This window comes from Narcine bancroftii, chromosome 4, assembly GCF_036971445.1.
Source record: "Narcine bancroftii isolate sNarBan1 chromosome 4, sNarBan1.hap1, whole genome shotgun sequence".
Taxonomy (NCBI): Eukaryota; Metazoa; Chordata; class Chondrichthyes; order Torpediniformes; family Narcinidae; genus Narcine; species Narcine bancroftii.
In genome coordinates this window covers 174789053-174810706 of record NC_091472.1, presented here as the reverse complement: position 1 = coordinate 174810706, position 21654 = coordinate 174789053, and the positions used below count along the sequence as shown (strand labels likewise).

The following is a 21654-nucleotide window of genomic DNA, read 5'->3' as shown; positions in this document are numbered from 1 at the left end:
CAGACTGAAAAAAAAATGCATGGCACAAGAAACCAAATGCACAACTAAAACAGAGGCAGAACTCAGAGTCAATTAGAAAATATAAGTAGATGAATGTTTATTGAAATGAGCAAGAATTAAGGAAAATTACATGGAGCAGGAGTCACCAGATTTGGTTATCCAAATGAAGACCCATATTTTAAGTCCAGTCAAGTTTATTGTCTTCTGATTGTACAAGTACAATCCGACAAAACAGTGCTCTCCAGTCCTCAGTGCAAAACATGCAAACACACAGCCAGACTTAACACACATACAGACAAATAATACATATGCAGGACAAGTATTTCATCTATAAACATAAATAAATAAATATTGCTTTGTACATATTAGAATCTTGGATGGTTCGTGTGAGCAGAACCTGAAACATTGACCACTTTTTCTCCCATTACTGTTGCTCAACCCACTAAGTTCCTCCAGGGCTGCAGATTGTTTCTTGATTCTGTTTGTCAGCCATTGATGTCAACCTGATATCTGCTGAGAGAACCCATTTTGGAAAGCCTGGCCATTAGCAAAGAATTTCTCTATGTAGGCAGGCAATAGTAGCCAGCCAGTCCCACAAAATCAAGTGCAACATAGCTAGCAGGTCCAAGAATATTACTGTTTGAAAAAATGTTCTACTTTGACAGCTTGTCAGGGGTAACAATCAGTCTAGACTTCAGCTTGCTGTCATCTATAACCTCTGAGATAGAAGACAGGAGTTCTAGGAGGCTTTGTTGGATTATATAGTGCAGCAGTGAAGGATATCCTGATTCCTAATATGCTTGACTGCCAGGATGCTACTGAACTATCCTCATCCATAAGACTGCTGATCACTAAGCTCCCTCTATGACACATGGAAGAAACATGAGCACATCTCATCCTTAGAGTGGATGCTGGATCTTCAAGGAACTGAAGCAAAGAAAGGTTTGCAGCTACTTAACTTCTTGAAGCTCTTCCTCAACATCTATCTCTATTGACTATAGAAGGAGAATCATCTCCATTTTTTCCTGGAGTTGGTACATTTTTTCCTCTTTCTTTCCAAACTCCTCTTGGTGTTTGCTTTGCTTCCTATCAAAGTACTGTGGATCCAAAAGGGGCTTCACAGTTGTCCAAATGGAAAAATCCATCCTGAGTTCCTTAATGTTTTCTGCCATCAGCAGTTTCATATTCAATTTCCACATCCTTCTGCCAATCTTTTATCTTCCTGTATTTGAGTCAGCCAAAAGAAGGCAGTGCTTATGGAAGTCTATCAGCAAGATTTTAGTGTATTTAACCATGAAATTCTTTGGACTCAAGAAGAAAATGTAGGTGATTGGACTTGTCCTTTTGCTTTATACCAGGTGTGCTCTCAAGACATTGCACAACTTTGCATCTATTACCTTTGCATTCAGGATTTTGGACATGGTATTGAGAATCAGAATCAGATTTATTGACATAAATGTGTCACAAAATTTGTGTTTTTGTGGCAGCAGTATTGTGCAGGACAAGGTGTAAAATTACTATTTTGCAATACAAGATTTTTTTTTTAAATTTGTGCAAAAAAGAGAAAAGTTAGGTAGGTTCATTGTTGGTTTACAAATCTGATGGAGGAGGGAATGAAACTGTTTTGTAACATTGAGTGTTTGTCTTCTGGCTTCTATGCCTCCTTCCTGATTTAACAATGAGAGAAAGGCATGGCCTGGGTGATGAGGGTCTTTGATGATAGAAGCTGTTTTCTTGAGGTTTTAAGTTGATTTGTCACAAAATGCCTGATATACTGAGGAGGCTTTTTCCTCAAACAGACTAATAGGTTATCTCTAACATCACACAACTGTGTAAAGAGCACAATTTACAGGGTATAGCACCAAGCAAGGACAGTATGAGAGGACTGTTTTGTGGTTCATTCAGGAGCTTTTTGGCTGCAGGGAAAAACTGATCTTCAGGCCTCTTGGTATGTGCTTTCATGCTCTTAATCCTTCTCCCCAATGGGTAGAGAGAGGAGAGAGTGTGTCTTCATGTTATAGAGTGTGTGTGGTGTGTGATGAATCCTTTAGTATGTCAGCTGCCTCTCCTAGGTAGCAGGAGATGTAGATGCAGTCCGTGAAAGAGAGGGAGGTTTCCATTATATTCTGTGTGGCATTCACTACCTTTTGTAGTTACTTCCCATTCAGAGCAGAGCAGCTACCATTCCATGTTGTGATGCATTCAGCAAATATGCTTTTGATGGTGCACTTGTAGATGATGTTGAGGGACAAGGGGGACACACTGAATTTCCCTAGTCTTATGAGAAAGTGAAAGCATTAGTGTGCATTCTTGACCATCAAGTCAATGTGCTTGTCTCTGGTCAGGTCATTGGAAATATTTATTCCTAAGAAATTGAAGCTATCTATCTTTCGACTTGCTGATGTTGCTACTAAATTGTTTAATCACATCAATTACTGAGTTGACATCATTGCCCAGAATGACTGCAGGAGCTTCTGGAAAATAGCCTGTCTCTCATTCCTTTGAGTTAGAGCATAGACTCTGCTAAACTTGAATATGAGTCTGCTATGAGGAAACGACATTCCCCGACCTGCCCTGCCCATTTCTCTGATCTGTGATAATGAAGTTAAATCCTAACACCCAGGCCTTAGGTACAAATACTTTTTTTTCCTTACCAGTTCCATAATCCGTGAGGCTATCATTGCAACTGTTGCCCATTAAGGTGTGATAATTTGGTTAAAAATAACAAGTCAACCTTGATCTAGATACTGTAACCTATGGTAATTTATTAGACTTAACACTGTGTTTCAGTTGTAAGGAGAGTGTGGATAGATTGGGGTTGTTTTCCTTGGAACAGAAAGAAGACTGAAGGGAACTTGATAGGAGTTTAGAAAATTATGAGGAGATTAAATAGGGTAGAAAGTAAGAAACTTTCCACCATTGCAGAGTTATCTGAAACAAGACAGCACAGGTTTAAGGTAGGGAAGCGGGAGGAAGACAAGAAAGAATCTGAGCAAGATTTTTTGTCACACTGACAATGGTCGGAATTTGGAATATATGGCCTTGGTGGGGAACAGGTAAACTCACAATGTTTACGATTTAGATAGGCAGTTGAAACATCATAGTATACCAAGTGTTGTAGTGAAATGTTTAATATAGATAGGTTGACAGAGGATGGAAGAACCTGTTTCCTTGCCATACAACTCCATGACTGCATTACAGTCTCAGTCTCTTCCTTGCAGGGTATTATTAATGATTTTGATTTAAGCACATCAGGAGCTTGGAAAGCTCTTTCTGTCCTTACAATAGCATGGGATCAACTACACTGTACATCTGGAAATACTGACCAACTTCAACATCTCACTCCGGCAGGGCATGGTACCCCTGTTTCAAACAGGCCTCAATTGTTCCTATGCGTAAGAAGAGTGTGGTACCTGCCTAAATGACAACTGACCAGAGCCATTCACATCCACAGTGATGAAGTGTTTTGAAATATATCAACTCCTTTCTGAACGGTGACATGGATCCGTTCCAATTTTCCTACTGTGGCAACAGGTCTATTGCAGATGTCATCTCACTGGCTCCATACAGAGCCCTGGAACACCTGGACAGCAAAGGCACATACATCACAATGTTCTTTATTGACTTCAGTTCGGCATTCAACACCATTATCCTATCAAAACTGATCAGCAAACTCCAAGACCCCAGTGTGTAATTGAATGCTGGATTTCTTCACCTCCAGGCCACATCAATGAGGTTTGGTAAGAACATCTCCTCCACAGCCTTCAGCAGTTTCAGATCACCACATGGCTGTTTTTAGCCCCTTGTTCTACTCACTTTACATCTACAGCTGAGTGCCTTTGTATAAAAATAATACCATCTACAACAGTGGTTTGCAACATTTTTCTTTCCATTCACATACCACTTTAAGTAATCCCTATACCATCGGTGCTCTGTGATTAGTAAGGGATTGCTTAAGGTGGTATGTGAGTGGAAAGGGAAGGCTGAGAATCACTGCTCTAGACCCAATTGTTACTGAAATATTTTGCTTGAGAAAAATTGTCATTGGCCCATTTCCTTTGGAGTTATGAAACCGTGCACATAATGAGTCAATTAGGTAGGATTAAAACAGTGGTTTTCAACCTTTTCTTTCCATCCACATACCACCTTAAGCAATCCCTTACTAATCACAGAGCACAGGGAATACTTAAAGTGGTACATGAGTGGAAAGAAAAAGGTTGAGAACCACTGCTCTAAGCAGAAAGCCATGAAAAAGGTAGTGCAACACTCTCCCCACAATTGAGAAAATATACTGGAACGTTGTTATCGGAGGGCAGTAGCAATCATCAATTATCTACATCACCCAGCATTCTCTGTTCTCACTGCTGCCATCAGGAAAGAGGTATAGGTGCCACAAAACTCGTACCACCAGGTTCCTGAACAGCTGCTAACCCTCCACCATCAGACTCTTAAACAACAAACCCAATCATAGAAATTCAGACAAGCCAAATTGCAGTGTTGAGGATGACCCGGGGGGGTGAACTTGAATTTGGTGGTACCTGCAGATGAGATCCATCTTGGAGAACACCTATGCCCTGTGCAGGTTGGCGGCAATGTCTTGGATGTGAGGCATTGGATATCTGTGTGGCTTCGTTGAGGTGGCGGTTGTTGCCACATGGCCTCCACCCCCCTGCTGTTTTTGGTATCATGTGGGGGATGGGCAGGGACTGTCAGAGCACCATACAATTCCTAGCTACTCAATTTTCTTAAACTCTTCTTTTGCAAGGCTGAGCTTTTTGGGAGGGAGTTGGCACGCCCTGGAGTGGACCGGGAGTGGCCCTCAGTCAAAATGTGGTGCCTTACCCCATGCTTTGGCGGCACCACGGTGAACTGTGGTGCTACTAATGAGAGGATACAGGTGAATTCATCGTCCAAAAGTCCAGATAGGGGGCGGGTAGCACAGCTTCCCCCAGAGGCAGTTAGAAAAGTTCTGACATGCACCAAGCACTGTCCCTTGAGGTCGACAAGCAAGCAGTGGGCATGAAGGAAGTCGGCTCCCAGAAGTGCTTGCGCCACTACCATGAGAGTGAAGGACCATGTAAAGTGGTTGTTGCCGAACCGAAGGGGGTGGTGCGGGTCCAAAAAGTCCAAATGGAGGAGCTGTTGGCTGCCCTCAGTGCTTGCCGTTGTGGTGTCGAGGCCTGCAGGGGGTAGGACACATCACAGCGCCTGTGTTGACCAGAAAATGCCTGCATGACAGTGAGTCCCAGATGTGGAGGAGGCTATCGCATGGGCCAACCGCCACAGCCATCAACGACAGTTGGCCAGGATGTTTCTGAAAAACCTGCAAGGTGGTGGCATCAACGGGCTTCTGCACCCCATCGCTGATGATAGTAATAGAGCTGACCCGGGGTATTAACGCCTCTCCGCAGGTATTGATCTCGCAGGCACTGTTTGTGGGATTGCTAATGTAGTCTATGACAGCACTGGTGTCCTTCTTTGGTCTGCAGAGCATGTCCACCCGGACCGCCACCCTTAATGGGTCGCTGAAGTCCTCATCCGTGAACAAGAGTCAGATATCCTCGGGCTGCTCCAAAAAGATCTGCTCAAAGAGCAGGCAAGGTTTGTGGCCCTCAGTTAAACCGAGCATCTCGCTCATTAGGGCAGACAGGTCCCTGTCCCCAATCCACCCACATGCAGCAATCAGGCAGTGGATTCACGCCGGGTGAGCCCGCAAGCATGGGTTAACATCTCTTTGAAGGCTGTGTATTTGCCTTGCTCTGGAGGCTGCCTTAAGAAATCTACAACCCTTGCCACTGTGTCCTGATTGAGGACACTCATGACATAGAATTAACGGGTGTCATCAGCAACAATGTGTCAAAAGCTGAAACTGAGGCTCAGCCTACTTGAACCATACAGGTGGTGGCGACACCCAAACCATTGAGAGCCTGAGTGAGACTGCATGGATGGTCCAACATCTTCAGGTCCATCTGCCAGTTGGACCTGTCGGGGTCACCAATGTAGTGTTCACGCTACGCGAACATGAAGAACGGTAAATGGTTATATGGACACACACCAAAGCCTTGGAAAACAAGACTAGTTTATTCTGGCCATCGCGCTTATATGGGCCTCGGGCGCTGGATGTCAGGGCACTGGCCTGGGATTGGCTGGCATTCCCCCCCCCACCCAGAGTTCCCCATCTTTCCACTGTGTGGGAGGTCACCTGGGACGACGGCCCTTGGTCATTTTGTGGGCCGATTCGCGTCTCCGTGCGCGGGCTGCTGCACTAAAACTCTGCAAATGCCGCATTTCCCTCCATTCTCTGTATAATTCATGGATCAATTCAACTTCGTAAAATTCTACCTTGTATAAAGTGAGGCATTTCCACTTTTGCATGGCGCATAATTCAAAGCTTCGTCTTCGCACTCCCAAACATCTAACTTGCCCTTAAATGAATAAGTCGGGAGGAGTCACGTGATGGAGTAGTGGCCGGTAGGGGAACTCCAGCCCTCTCCAGAAAAGTTAAAAAAAGATAGAGAAAAAACAAAGGCACAAACATAAAAACCACAACAAAGTGAAAGTAAAAGTGTGGAGAAAATGGCAACGAAGAAAGAAAAACCAAAAACAACGGGAAGAAAAGAAGAAGGAAGGTCGTCGGAGGAGGAAGGTGAAGGCCTTACCGGTACGAGGAGGCCCGCCGTGGAGAGAGAAGCCTGCTCCCTGAGGTCAGTGGAAGCCCCGAACTCGGGACTACAAAAATGGCTCACGGAGCCAAAGAAAAGTGCGCGAGACAAAAATAACACGGAGGGAGGGGGGACCAGCTGAGGAGTAAATCTCCACAGCTGAAACAGACAACTACAACACAACAGCAAGACTCAACAGGAAAACATAGAAAATAACGAGAACAAGAAGGAAGAGAAAAAAAATAAGAAATCAAAGAAACAACAGATGACCAACCCAGAGGAAGAAGACCAACACCAAGACATTTCTAATAAAAATAAGAAGACCAAAAATACCCAACAAAATAAAACAAACAACCCAACAAGAAAACCAGAAGAGACAGAGGTAAGGGACACAGATCCTGGAGTGGACTCAGAAGAAGAGGAGGAAGAACATAGAGAAATGGAAGATGAAGGGAAGGGCAAGTACATGGATATATATATTTTTTTAAATATATGGAAACAGTAAAAGAATGGCAGTCACAATAATTCAGTGAAATAAAAAGAAGAATAAAAAGTACAGAAGAAAAAGTGAATAGATTAAAGATGATCATGACAGATATAGGAAAAAGAGTAGACAAGGTGGAAGAACGAGAAACAGCCATAGAAATGGAAGTAGATGACTTAAAAAAGAAATTAGAAGAATCTGATAAAAAAGTTAAAGAGACACAGGAGCTGTTAGCTCAGAAGATAGATATAATGGAAAATTATAATAGAAGAAACAATATAAAGATAGTGGGCCTTAAGGAAGATGAAGAAGGCAAAAATATGAAAGAATTTATAAAAGAATGGATCCCCAGGGTCCTAGGAAGACCAGAATTACAGGAAGAAATAGAAATAGAAAGGGCACACAGAACATTAGCCCCTAAACCACAACCACAACAAAAACCAAGATCCATTCTAGTAAAATTCCTAAGATATACAACAAGAGAAAATATATTGGAGAAGGCAATGAAAAAAAATAAGAGAAGACAAAAAACCACTGGAATACAAGGGTCAAAAAATTTTTTTCTATCCAGATATAAGTTTTGAACTCCTGAAGAAGAGGAAGGAATTCAATGCAGCAAAAACGACCCTATGGAAAAAAGGTTATAAATTTATGTTAAAATACCCAGCGGTACTTAAAATAGTTATTCCGGGGCAGCAAAGCAAACTATTCTCGGATCTGGAAGAAGCACGAAAATTTGCAGAACAACTACAAAACAGACAGAGAGATGAAGTTATGTAACAAGAACATTAATGATCTGGATGAGGGGATTGGATGTAATATCTCCAAATTTGCAGATGACACTAAGCTAGGAGGGGTTGTGTGAATGGAAGAGGGGGTCAGGAAGCTCCAGTGTGATTTGGATAAATTGAGGGACTGGGCAGATACATGGCAAATGCACTACAATGTGGATAAATGTGAGGTTATCCACTTTGGTAATACAAACCGGAGGGCAGATTACTATTTGAATGGCAATAGATTAAGAGTTGGAGAAGTTTAGAGAGACCTAGGGGTACTTGTACACCAGTCTCTGAAGGCAACCATGCAGGTACAGCAGGCGGTTAAAAAGGCAAATGGTATATTGGCCTTCATATCAAGAGGGTTTGAGTATAGGAACAAGGATACCTTACTGCAGCTGTACAGGGCCTTGGTGAGACCACACCTGGAGTATTGTGTGCAGTTTTGGTCACCTTATCTAAGGAAGGATGTTCTTGCAATGGAGGGAGTGCAGAGGCGATTCACCAGACTGATACCTGGAATGGCAGGAATGACTTATGAGGAAAGATTGCGCAAATTGGGATTGTACTCGCTGGAGTTTAGAAGATTGAGAGGGGATCTCATAGAGACATAAAATTCTGGCAGGACTGGACAGAATGGATGCAGATGGGATGTTTCCAATGATGGGAAAATCCAGAACCCGGGGCCATGGTTTGAGGATAATAGGCAAACCATTTCAGACCGAGATGAGGAGGAATTTCTTTACCAGAGGGTGGTGAATCTGTGGAATTCATTGCCACAGAGGGCAGTAGAGGCAGGTTCATTAAATATATTTAAGAGGGAATTAGATAAATTTCTTCAGTATAAGGGTATGAAAGGCTATGGAGAGAAGGCGGGGATGGGGTACTGAACTTTAAGATCAGCCATGATCTCGTTGAATGGCGGAGCAGGCTCGAAGGGTCGAATGACCTACTCCTGCTCCTATCTTCTATGTTTCTATGTAACAAAAATGACAACAAACTATATGTATGTGTATATGTATATATATATATATATATATGTGTGTGTGTGTGTGTGTGTGTGTGTGTGTGTGTGTGTGTGTGTGTGTGTGTATGTGTGTGTGTGAGTGTATGTATATATATATATATATATGTGTATATATAAAAAGTAGAGCATAGGTAAGAACTAAGAAGGGAAAGAAAGGAAATAAGGAGGGAATTAAGAGAGTGACATTTGTTATATATGAAAATTAAAATCTTTTCTGGGGGGGGCTGGGTGGGGAAGAATAAAAGTCACTGCGAAATCAGTTGACGCTTGCGAGCGGATTCGCAAATCCAAATGGAGAGGGGAGATGTGGTTGCCCGACAAGGGACAAAGGGGAACTCAGAAAGGGGAGGGACTATTGGGGTTAAAGGAATTTTAGATATGAGAATAGTGGAAATATTTTATGTTTTAGAAATGTTGTCTTATAATGTGTTCAAAAAAAGAAAGCAGAAATGGATAAGAAGGGAAGGTGGTGATGAGGAAACAGAAAGGAAAGATAAACAAAGTATGAAATGACTATGTTGAACTATATGACTTTAAATATTAATGGAATACATAACCAAATCAAAAGGAAGAAACTGTTAAATTTACTGAAAAAAGAAAAAATTGATATAGCATTCGTACAAGAAACACATCTAACTGAAGTGGAACACAAGAAATTAAAGAGAGATTGGATAGGACATGTAACAGCAGCATCATATAATTCAAAAGCCAGAGGAGTAGCTATATTAATCAATAAAAATGTACCAATCAAAATAGAAGAGGAAATAATAGATCCAGCAGGGAGATATGTAATGATAAAATGTCAGATATATTCAGAATTTTGGAATTTAATCAATGTATATTCACCTAATGAAGAAGATCAAAAATTTATGCAAGATATCTTTTTGAAGATAGCAGATACGCAAGGGAACATACTAATAGGAGGGGATTTTAACCTTAATTTGGACTCAAACATGAATAAAACTGGAAAAAAAACTAACAGAAAGAACAAAGTAACCAAATTCATAATTAAATCGATGCAAGAAATGCAACTTTTGGATATATGGAGGAAACAACACCCAAAGGAAAAGGAATATTCATATTATTTGGGTAGACATAAAACATACTCAAGGATAGACCTATTCCTATTATCAGCCCACATTCAAGGGAGAGTTAGGAAAACGGAATATAAAGCTAGACTATTATCGGACCACTCACCCCTGTTATTGGCAATAGAGCTAGAGGACATCCCACCAAGAATGTATAGACGGAGATAAACTACATGCTACTTAAAAGACAGGATTTTAGAGAATTCATTGAACAACAAATTAAAATGTACTTTGAAATAAATACGGAATCAGTGAAAGATAAGTTTATACTATGGGATGCAATGAAAGCGTTCATCAGAGGGCAAATAATAAGTTATGTAACTAAGATGAAGAAGGACTACAATCGGGAAACAGAACAGTTGGAAAGGGAAATAACAAATATAGAAAAAAAATTAGCAATAAAGGAAGATACAACTAAAAGAATTGGCAGATAAAAAAATAAAATATGAAACACTACAAACATATAAGGTGGAGAAGAACATAATGAAGACAAAACAGAAATATTATGAACTATGGGAAAAAACGCACAAAATTCTAGCATGGCAGCTTAAGACAGAACAAGCTAAGAAAATGGTATTGGCATTAAGGAAAAAAGACAAACAAATCACATATAATCCAACAGAGATCAATGAAAACTTCAGAGAATTCTACGAGCAACTATATCAAACTGAAAACGAAGGGAAGGAAGACAAAATAGATGAATTTCTAACTAAAATTGAACTACCGAAATTACAAACAGAGGAGCAAAATAAATTAATAAAACCATTTGAAATAGAAGAATTACAGGAGATATTAAAAAAACTACCGAACAATAAAACACCAGGAGAGGATGGATTCCCAATAGAATTCTATAAAACATTTAAAGACTTATTAATTTCTCCCCTCCTGGAAGCAATCAACCAGATTGATAAAACACAAAGCATACCAGATTCATGCAAAACAGCAATAATTACAGTAATACCAAAGACAGGGAAAAATCCACTTGCACCAGCATCATATAGACCAATATCTCTACTTAACACAGATTATAAGATAATAGCTAAACTATTAGCAAACAAATTGGCCGACTATGTACCAAAAATAGTAAATCTAGACCAAACTGGATTAAAAAAAGATGAACAACAGACAATATCTGTAAATTTATTAACTTAATTCATGCAGTAGAAGGAAATAAAACTCCAACAGTAGCGGTTGCTTTAGATGCAGAGAAGGCCTTTGACAGAGTAGAATGGAATAATTTATTCAAAGTACTACAAAAATATGTGAATTGGATTAAAACATTATATAAGGGGCCATTGGCGAAAGTGACAGTAAATGGATATATATCAAAACAATTTAACTTAAGCAGATCAACAAGACAGGGATGTCCACTATCTCCCTCACTGTTCGCGTTAGCTATAGAACCACTAGCAGAACTGATAAGAACAGAAAATAAAATAAGAGGGACAAAAATAAAAGAGAAGGAATATACAATCAGTCTATTTGCAGATGACGTTATAATATACTTAACAGAACCAGAAATATCAATAAAAGAATTACATAGGAAATTGAAGGAATATGGAGAAGTATCGGGGTACAAGATCAACGCAAATAAAAGTGAAGCAATGCCAATGAATAATGCGGATTTCACAAAGTTTAAGAAAGAATCGCCATTTAGATGGCAAACACAAGCAATGTGATACCTCGGTATACAACTAAATAAAAACCTCGGCCATCTATATAAACTCAATTACCATCCATTAATTAAAAAAATTACAAAGACGACTTAGAGCATTGGAAAGACTTACCACTAACACTGATAGGAAGGATAAATTGTATTAAAATAAATATTTTCCCAAGGATACAATACCTATTTCAGGCATTGCCAATACACTTGACGGAGAAATTCTTCAAGGAGTTAAAGAAAATAATAAGGAAATTTTTATGGAAAGGGGGAGAAACCAAGGATAGCACTAGATAAATTAACAGAATGGTACAAACAAGGAGGCTTACAACTACCAAACTTTAAGAATTATTATAGAGCCGCACAATTAAGATAACTATCAGATTTTTATCAAACAAGGGAAAAACCAGATTGGACCAGATTAGAACTAGATAAAATAGGGGAGAAGATACTTGAACACATACTATATAAATGGGATGAAAAATTGGTGCAACATAGGAATTCACCGGTATTGCATCATCTGCTCAACATTTGGAAGAAGATTCATGTAGAAAGGAATAAAACAAATTACCAACTACCAAAACTAATATTGACACAAAATCAGCTAATCCCTTTCACAATAGATAACCTTTCCTTTAGATAATGGGAGAGAAAAGGGATCAAATTAATAGAAAATTGTTTTTCGGGAAATAAATTATTATCCTTTGAACAAATGAAGGATAAATATAATATAACTCACGATACAGTGTTGGCATACTACCAACTGAAATCCTACTTGAAGGACAAATTGGGAGGCAGTCTGAGGTTACCAGAGGGAAGTAATTTTGAATATGTGATTACAGACACAATGATAATCAAAAAATTTGTAACAAACATGTATATTAAACTACAAGAAAAGGAGAATGAGGAAACAAATGGTAAAACTAAACAAAAATGGGAACAAGATCTAAACATAAAGATAAAGAATGAAACATGGGATAAGCTATGCTCTGGAACGATGAGAAATACAATAAACACGAGGTTACGCATGATACAATATAACTGGATACACAGGACTCAAAATACATCACACCTCAAAAGTTAAATAAATGGGACCCCACAGTATCTGACAGATGTTTTCGCTGTAAAAAGGAAACGGGAACAACAATTCATGCGATTTGGACATGTGAGAAAGTGGAAAAATTTTGGGAAGATCTAAACCAGATATTAAATAAAATCACAAATAGCAATATACCAAAAAACCCAGAGATCTTCCTCCTAAGTAATATAAGAAACAAAGAATTTGGACTCGATTTGGATGGAGCACAAAAAAGATTTGTTATGATAGCCCTAGCTGTAGCAAAAATATGTATTATGTCAACCTGGAAATTAGAAGATAATTTGAAAATACAGCAATGGTATATAGAAATGAATAAATGTATTCCATTAGAAAAAATAACATATTATTTAAGAAATAACATTACAATATTTGAACAAATATGGGAACCATACATGAAATACAATAGAGAAATCCTACCATGGACCTCCACCACCTAAAATGACAGAAGAAAAAGACAACAAAATGAACTGACTCAGTATATAAAAGTAAAAAATAAAAGTTCTTGTTTATTTTATTAAATGACAACATTGTTTAACGGATTTAATGTATGTTATAGATTGAACTTTGAATAAATAGGGAAGGGAGTGAGGGAGGGAGGGAAGGGAGTGAGGGAGGGAGGGAAGGGAGTGAGGGAGGGAGGGAAGGGAGTGAGGGAGGGAGGGAAGGGAGTGAGGGAGGGAGGGAAGGGAGTGAGGGAGGGAGGGAAGGGAGTGAGGGAAGGGAGGGAAGGGAGGGAGGGAGGGAGGGAGGGAGGGAGGGAGAGGGGGAAAGGGGGAGAAAACGACACTATATATATCTAAGTAGTTCACGGACAAGTTTCTCTTGTGTCTTGGTGTGAGCTTGCAGGCGCCTCAGATTGAAGAGACTGCCATCCGTGCGGTACCGGATGCACCAAGACACAAGAGAAACTTGTCCGTGAACTACTCTTTGCAGATGATGCCGCTTTAGTTGCCCATTCAGAGCCAGCTCTTCAGCGCTTGACGTCCTGCTTTGCGGAAACTGCCAAAATGTTTGGCCTGGAAGTCAGCCTGAAGAAAACTGAGGTCCTCCATCAGCCAGCTCCCCACCATGACTACCAGCCCCCCCACATCTCCATCGGGCACACAAAACTCAAAACGGTCAACCAGTTTACCTATCTCGGCTGCACCATTTCATCAGATGCAAGGATCGACAATGAGATAGACAACAGACTCGCCAAGGCAAATAGCGCCTTTGGAAGACTACACAAGAGTCTGGAAAAACAACCAACTGAAAAACCTCACAAAGATAAGCGTATACAGAGCCGTTGTCATACCCACACTCCTGTTCGGCTCCGAATCATGGGTCCTCTACCGGCACCACCTACGGCTCCTAGAACGCTTCCACCAGCGTTGTCTCCGCTCCATCCTCAACATCCATTGGAGCGCTTACACCCCTAACGTCGAAGTACTCGAGATGGCAGAGGTCGACAGCATCGAGTCCACGCTGCTGAAGATCCAGCTGCGCTGGATGGGTCACGTCTCCAGAATGGAGGACCATCGCCTTCCCAAGATCGTGTTATATGGCGAGCTCTCCACTGGCCACCGTGACAGAGGTGCACCAAAGAAAAGGTACAAGGACTGCCTAAAGAAATCTCTTGGTGCCTGCCACATTGACCACCGCCAGTGGGCTGATATCGCCTCAAACCGTGCATCTTGGCGCCTCACAGTTTGGCGGGCAGCAACCTCCTTTGAAGTAGACTGCAGAGCCCACCTCACTGACAAAAGGCAAAGGAGGAAAATCCCAACACCCAACCCCAACCAACCAATTTTCCCTTGCAACCGCTGCAGTCGTGTCTGCCTGTCCCGCATCGGACTTGTCAGCCACAAACGAGCCTGCAGCTGACGTGGACTTTTTACCCCCTCCATAAATCTTCGTCCGCGAAGCCAAGCCAAAGAAGATATATCTAAGTAGAAAAATGTCTGTATGTATCTTGGTCAATATGGTTTATAGTGTGAAAAATAAAAATGAATAAATCGATTGTTACCCAACGTTTCCCTTCTCTCGGCTCACTGTTCACTTCCCACACGGCTCGCTGGGCGAGCGGTCGCCACGGCAACGCCACGCTAGCACCCGTGGCATCCCGGGAAGGTTTTGGAGCGGAAACTGATAGGCTGCCGTTTGGTCGGGCTGCGCAATGGCGGCAGGGGGGTTGTCGACTGTGAGGCTGCGAGTCGCTTCGCTCAGGTATGGTGACAGGTGGTAAATTCTGGACTGAATTCACTGAAGTATTGGCCTTGTCCTGCAGTGCTCGGTGACGCCTGGTGTCAGGCTGCCTGAAGAAAGGGACGGGGAGGGAGTGGAAGGGACGGCGGCGGCCTGTTGGGAGAGCTCACGAATGTAAGTGATATATGCTCAACCAAACGAGTCTTCGTCGTTGCTGTGATAGGCGACCGCCGTGATTTGAGCTCCCTTTCGTTAGTGGAAGGTCAGTGCTCTGAGTATTGAGCTGTTTTAATTAACAAAGGATTCGTTTCCTTTTCCCTAGTTTTCACACACGTTGCCTTTCACGATTTCACTATTTCTCAAAGGTCTTTACAGTAATGGAGCTTCGTTGCAGTTGCGAAATGAAGCGGGTGGATCTACAAACAGCGCTGATTGACGGCTAAATTAGCTGTTTTCCTTTTGTCGCGTGTGTCTAACTGTTCTGTAAATCCGATGAAACAATCTTCAGGGAGAAGCTTCCAGAAACGTCTTTGAGGAGTTGCGTTCCTATTTATTTTTAACAGAGAAAGGAAATCAGTTTCTCAAGTTTTGTAATCAAGAGGAGGGGTTGCACATCTTGATCAGGTAGGGATGGACTTGTCGAGGAGGATCGTCCAGTGATGCGACTGCCCTATGAGTGGAACAGAACTAAGAAGGGGGTTGGTCACTTTATGGGACTGCATGGGAATTGGAGGAGGAAATGTAGAAGTTAGCTGTAGGAAAAATAGTGTTGAGGTGGCAGATGCTTTTAACTTAACAAAAGTATACTGGGGCTGCCATGGTGCTTTAGATATGGATGGTGCAGAATGTATTGTGTGTCCAGGAAAAGTTTCCTGAAACAATATATCAATGCTCTTACTAGAGAAGTGGCAACGGCCTCCTTGTAGAAAATGAGACTGGACAACAACTGAACTGACAATGGGATACGTAAGGGGCCAGTGGCTATAATTCCATTAGTTTTAAAATGGTTATAGAAAGAAATAGGATTGGATGACATGTTAAAGTTGTAAACTGGAGCAAAGCTAATTTTGATGGCATGAGAAAGGAACTTGCAGCAGTTGAATGGAAGAGGCTGTTTGCAGATAAATGGACATCTGGCAAATTGGAGCTTTTACATGAGTTAAGGAGAGATCAGGGACAATGTGTTCCTGTTTTAATGATGGGCTGGCAGGATTAGGGAACTGGCTAATGAGAGATATTGTGGCTCTGGTCAGGAAAAAGGAAGTGTATGTCAGATATAGAGAACTGGAATCAAGCAAAACCCTTAAGGAACATTATAGATGTAGGTGTACACAAGACAGAAATCAGGAAGGGACATGAGATATCCTTGGTAGATAAGGTAACAGAATCCTAACAGATTCTATAAGTAAATTAAGAGCAAAGGGTTAACTGGGAAGAGAAATTGTCCCTTTAAGGGACATGCTGATTGTCTGTGGAGCCACAGGAGATGGGCAAGATCCTATATGAATACTTCTAGTCTATAGAAGGTTATGCAAGTTATGGAATTTGGGATAGATAAATAGTGATATCTTGAAACAGATCAACATTATGAAAAAGGAGGTGTTGGTGTGTTACAGCACCTAAAGGTGGATGGTCTGTGAAACCTGACCAAATATGTATCATACAAGGGAAGAAATTGTAGGAGTCCTTGCAGACATTTTTGTATCTTAGCCGCAGGTAAGGTTCCGGAAGAATGGATTGCAGTCCATGTTCTGCTTTTGTTTAAAGGTTGAAAGTACAAGCTGGTTAGCTTAACATCAGTGATGAGAATGATACTGGAGCAAATTCTGAGAAATAGATCCTATCTACCTTTGGAAAGGTAAAGGATGATTAGGGATAGTCAGGGTAGTTTTGCACATCGGAAATCATGTCTCACAAATGTGATTAAGTTATGTGAAGAGATAACCAAGAGGATTGTTTTTTTTTTTGAAATTTATTTATAGTATCTCCATACATTCATTTCAAATTGACTTAGTATAATATTACATAATAGATACTAAATAATTTTCTAATTTTCACCCCCCCACCTCCCCTAACCCCTTAGGAAACCACCTTGTGGTGGTTAATTCCCAAAAACCCAAATGGGTGTGGTATAAACCACAAGTGGCATATGACTTTCGGGAGCAGAAGTTCCACTCCCTCCCCCCCCCCCCTGCCAGGCAGACAAAATACACGTATAAACCGAAAAATCATCATTTCTTATATCCATAAAACCCCGGTCCATCAATTTAACCAATCTTATTCATAAACTCTTTTTTTTTGAAAATCCAAACTTGATATTAAATTTTGCACCCTTTCCACCCTCCCAACACTGAGTTAAACATTGTTTACAATCAATAAAAGCTTTTTTTTTTAAATTTTTTTTCAAGTCTTCCTGAATTTCATCCACTGAATTAAAACACCTCTGAACATCCCAGTTCAACACCGAATCTTCCATTCTTCTCAGTCTCAAGTTGAATTTGTAGCTTACTTTCAAAAAAAGTTTTTTCAAATCTTTTAAAATTTTCTTGAACATAATCCTTCGGTCTTGATCTTCTAAAGCATCAATGTTATTCATAAGTTCTTTCTTCTATGTTTCCCAATTTAATATCAAATTTTCCACTTTGTCAATCTTCTCAATGTTGAGTTGAAATTATTGTTTATTTTCAAGAAAAACTTATTCAAAATTTTTAACTCTTCTTGGACATTGCTCCTTCGACTTTAATTTTATAAATCATCAATCTTGTTCATAGTTTCTTTCTACTGAGTTTCCAAATTTAATAAAGTTTCTGTTTTTTCCAATTTTCTCAATATTAAACTGATCTTGTTGTTTAGTTTTAAAAAAAAAACCTTTTCAAAACTATTAAAATCAGTTTGCAATGTATGCATACTCACAGATAATAAATTCACTCTTGCAATATTCCATCCCAAAAAAAAATCACTGATAAACCTTATTGCAGGTCAAGGAGTTCCATATATATGTTTATCTTCAGAAAATATTTCAAATCAACATTCGTCGCCATCTTTCAAAAAGGAGTCCGAAATCAACTTTAATAAGTTCTGTTCTTGAGAAAATTCCAGCACCAATTCCGGCTCTGTCTGGGCAAATAGGTCAAATTTCTTCCAAAGTCAAAGAATGTAATTTTGTTCTGTATTTATAGATAATAAGTTCATCCTTCCGATATTCCATCAAAAAAAAATCACTAATAAACTTTAATGTTATCTGGATTTTTAAAACTCACGGGCAACCAATACCAATTACTGCAATTTATCTTCATGAAACATTTCAAATCAATATTCATCACCATCTTTCAGAGGGGTGTCCAAGGCCAGCTTATCCGACAGTCCAATTAATGAGCTCCGTTCTTAAGAAGATTCCAGCCTTGACTCCGTGGTTCTGTCTAGGCAAGTAGGCCGAGTTTCTTCCAAAGTTGGAGAGTGTAGTTTTGTTCTGTATTTGAACTCTATTTTCCTTAATCTTTGTTGCCATTTTAAACTAAAAACAATTGATAAACAAAACAAAGACTTTTAACAAAAAAGAAATATTCTTAAAACGGGTATTTATATAACTGCCTGGGGGAGACCGGGAAGGCACGTCCGCTCCCCATGCCATCTTGCCACGCCCCCCCAACCAAGAGGATTGTTAAGGACAGGGCAGTGAAAGCTGTGCATGTAAACTTTAACAAGGCTTTGGACAAAGTCCTTCATAGTAGGCTGGCTTGGTAGGTGAGATCACATGGGATGAAGGGTGAGTCAATGAGATACAAAATTAGCACGATGGAAGGAGACAAATGGTGGTATTGGGGCAATTTTTCAGATTGGAGGCCTGTGATCAGTGGTCTGTCACAGTGATTGGTGCTGTTGTTTGTCATACAATTGAGTAGGATGAGTAGACATGATTAGCACATTTACAGATGACATTAAAATAAGTGGTGTGATGAACAGTGAAGAAGGATGTCTAAGGCTATAATAGGATCAAGATCAAATGGAAAACAGCCAAGGAATGGCAGATGGAATTTAACTTCAGCAAGTCCAAAGTTTTTTTTTAAAATTCTAAGTTAAACAAGGCCAGGACATGCACAGTAACTGGACAGTGTTCTATAACAGAGATCCAGCAATACAAGTACACAGTTCCCTGAAAGTGCCAGCTCAAATAGACAAAGTGTTGAAGAAGGAATGTGGCTTGCTTTCCTTCATTGGATGAGGCACATCCAATGGGATGCCATATTGCATTTAAAAAAAAACACAATCTGCTGGAGGAATTCAGCATGTCGAGCAGCGTCAGTGTGAGAAAAAATATTAGGCGTTTCAGAACGTTTTGAGATCAAGAGTTTCAGCTTGAAATGTCAACCATTATTTTTCTCCCATGATGCTACTTGACCCACTAAGTTCCTCCAGCAGACTATTTAGATTCAGATTCCAGCATTTGCAGACTACTGTCTTTCTAGACAACTGTGCAGAACATTGGAGAGATCACAATTGGAATATTGTGTGCAATTCTGGTCATGAGACTAAAGTAGGGAAGTGCAGTAAAGTTTTTCAAGAATTTTTACAAGACTGGTAGACTTGAGTTTCCAAGAGAGACTCTGGTTAGGATGTGAAGGATTTGGAAAGGCTACTGAAGAGATTTACAGGATGTTGTCTGGATTAGAGGGTATGAACTATAAGGAGAGGTTGAACAAACTTGGATTGTTTTCTGATTGTTGGAGGATGAGGGTGAACTAATAAGTTTATAAAATGATGAGAGGCATTGATAGGATAAATTGCCAGAATCTTTTTTTCTCAGGTAAAAATGTCACAGACAAGCATTTAAGATGCTGGTTTACAGATGCTGGTGGGGTGGGAGGAGGGAGGGAGAGGGAGGGAGAGGGAGGGAGAGGGAGGGAGAGGGAGGGAGAGGGAGGGAGAGGGAGGGAGAGGGAGGGAGAGGGAGGGAGAGGGAGGGAGAGGGAGGGAGGGAGGGAGGGAGGGAGGGAGAGGGAGGGAGGGAGGGAGAGAGAGAGGGAGGGAGAGGGAGGGGGGGAGGGAGGGGGGGAGGGAGGGGGGGGAGGGAGAGGGAGGGTGCGGAGTTTGATGAAGATGGGAAGATGTGTGCAGCATTTTTTAACATGGAGTGGAAGGTGCCTGGAGATGGTGGAAACTAATATTTGTATGGGATGTTTAAGAGACTTCCAGAGAGATACATAAATATGCAGGGAATAGAGTGTCATATTCGAGTACCAGAGTTTAACTTGGGCATCATGTTTTGTACAGATGCATGGGCTGAAGGGTCTGCTCCTGAGCTGTACTGTTCTATATTTGGAGTAAAGGAAGCTGAGGGGTGAACTTGTAGATGTTTATAAAATCATGAGTGGCAGAGAGAAAATGGAATATCAGTCTTTTTTCCCCAGGATAGGGGAGTTTAAAACTGGGGGGCATATTTTAAGATAATAAGGGAAAGATTTAAAGGAGACCTGAGACAAATCTTTTCATATGGGCTAATTGGTTTATGAATTGATCTGTCAGAGTGGTGTTATGGATAGGAAAGATTTAGAGGGATATGGGCCAAATGCAGGCAAATGGAACTAACTCGGGAAAGCACTTTGCCCAAGCAAGGCTGAATTGTGCTGACGGGCCTGTTTCTCTCCTATATAACTCTGACTCTTAAGTGTGTACAAAGTTGGTTTTGGTGCTCAATAAATGTTTTTTTAAAAAAAGAGCTGATAATATTCACTGAAATGTTGGAGCGTGATGGTGATATAGGTTTCCAGAAATGCTTTTTAGAATCTGTGTTTGAAAATTGAGATATTTGGCTCTGGGATTCATGAACTATACCATGGAATAAATAAACTTGGCCTGCTTTATTTTATTAAATTATTTCAAATACTTCAGACTTAAACAGGAGAGCTACTAACTGAGGCAGAGGAAACCAAAGAACTTTATTATTCCTTTGAATTTTGCTTTGCTTTCTCTCCATTTTAACTTTTAAATTTAGACATAAAGCATGCAAACACGCCCTTTTGGCTCACAAGCCTGTGCTGCCCAATTGACCTACACCCCTGTGCATTTTTGAAGGGTGGGAGGAAACTGGAGCACATGAAGTAACCCATGCAAACAAGGAGAGAACATGCAAGTTCTTTATAGACAGTGCCAGATTTGAACCCGGGTCCCAGTCGCTGACACTGTAAGAGTGTTACACTGACTGCTATGCTAACTGTGCTGCCCCTTTGCAAAAAAAATATTTTGAATTTCGTATTCTTTTGAAAGAAGTTGGCAGAGAATTTTTGAGGATCTGTGGGTTTAAAAAGATGGGCAGTGTTGGGGGGGGGGGGGGTCATCATTGTGATTATTTGTCGTGTTCTTCTTGCCTGAAGACCTCTAGGGAGCTGAAAGCAAAACAGCATGTTTTTTCAATATGTACTCACGTGAAGATGGTAATGTCATGGTTAGGTTGTGGTGAGCTTCAGTATTCTTGCATTAATATACAGGTAGTCAGTTTCTCCCTGATCCTGCCAATTACAAGAAAACAATGAGGAAAGGATGATTGAATTTTCTTTCTATTTCCTTGAGCTTAGAAGCCTCATCGAATTGAAGAATTTAAAATGATAGAGGATTTAATAGTTTCTCTGCAAGCACCCTGTTTCTTCTCTATGCAATTCAGAAGAAATTAGAAT

At 40.6% G+C, this 21654-nt stretch overlaps 1 protein-coding gene across 4 annotated transcripts in view; it reads left to right on the top strand.

The window, feature by feature from the left end:
• The first annotated feature begins 3721 nt into the window (after positions 1–3721).
• The window catches only part of pisd (phosphatidylserine decarboxylase), a 165917-nt gene continuing 147984 nt past the window's right edge, over positions 3722–21654 (top strand). For 3 of the 4 annotated variants that reach the window (XR_011356215.1, XM_069933108.1, XM_069933101.1), the window contains exon 1: positions 14900–15004. Coding sequence is in view for 2 of the 4 variants with exons in the window: in XM_069933108.1 (XP_069789209.1) it covers positions 14955–15004 (50 nt within the window). In the remaining 2 variants the exon portion in view is untranslated. Of the gene's footprint in view, positions 3741–14899; positions 15005–21654 lie in introns of those variants that run through there. The other variant, XM_069933106.1, reaches the window with a different exon arrangement.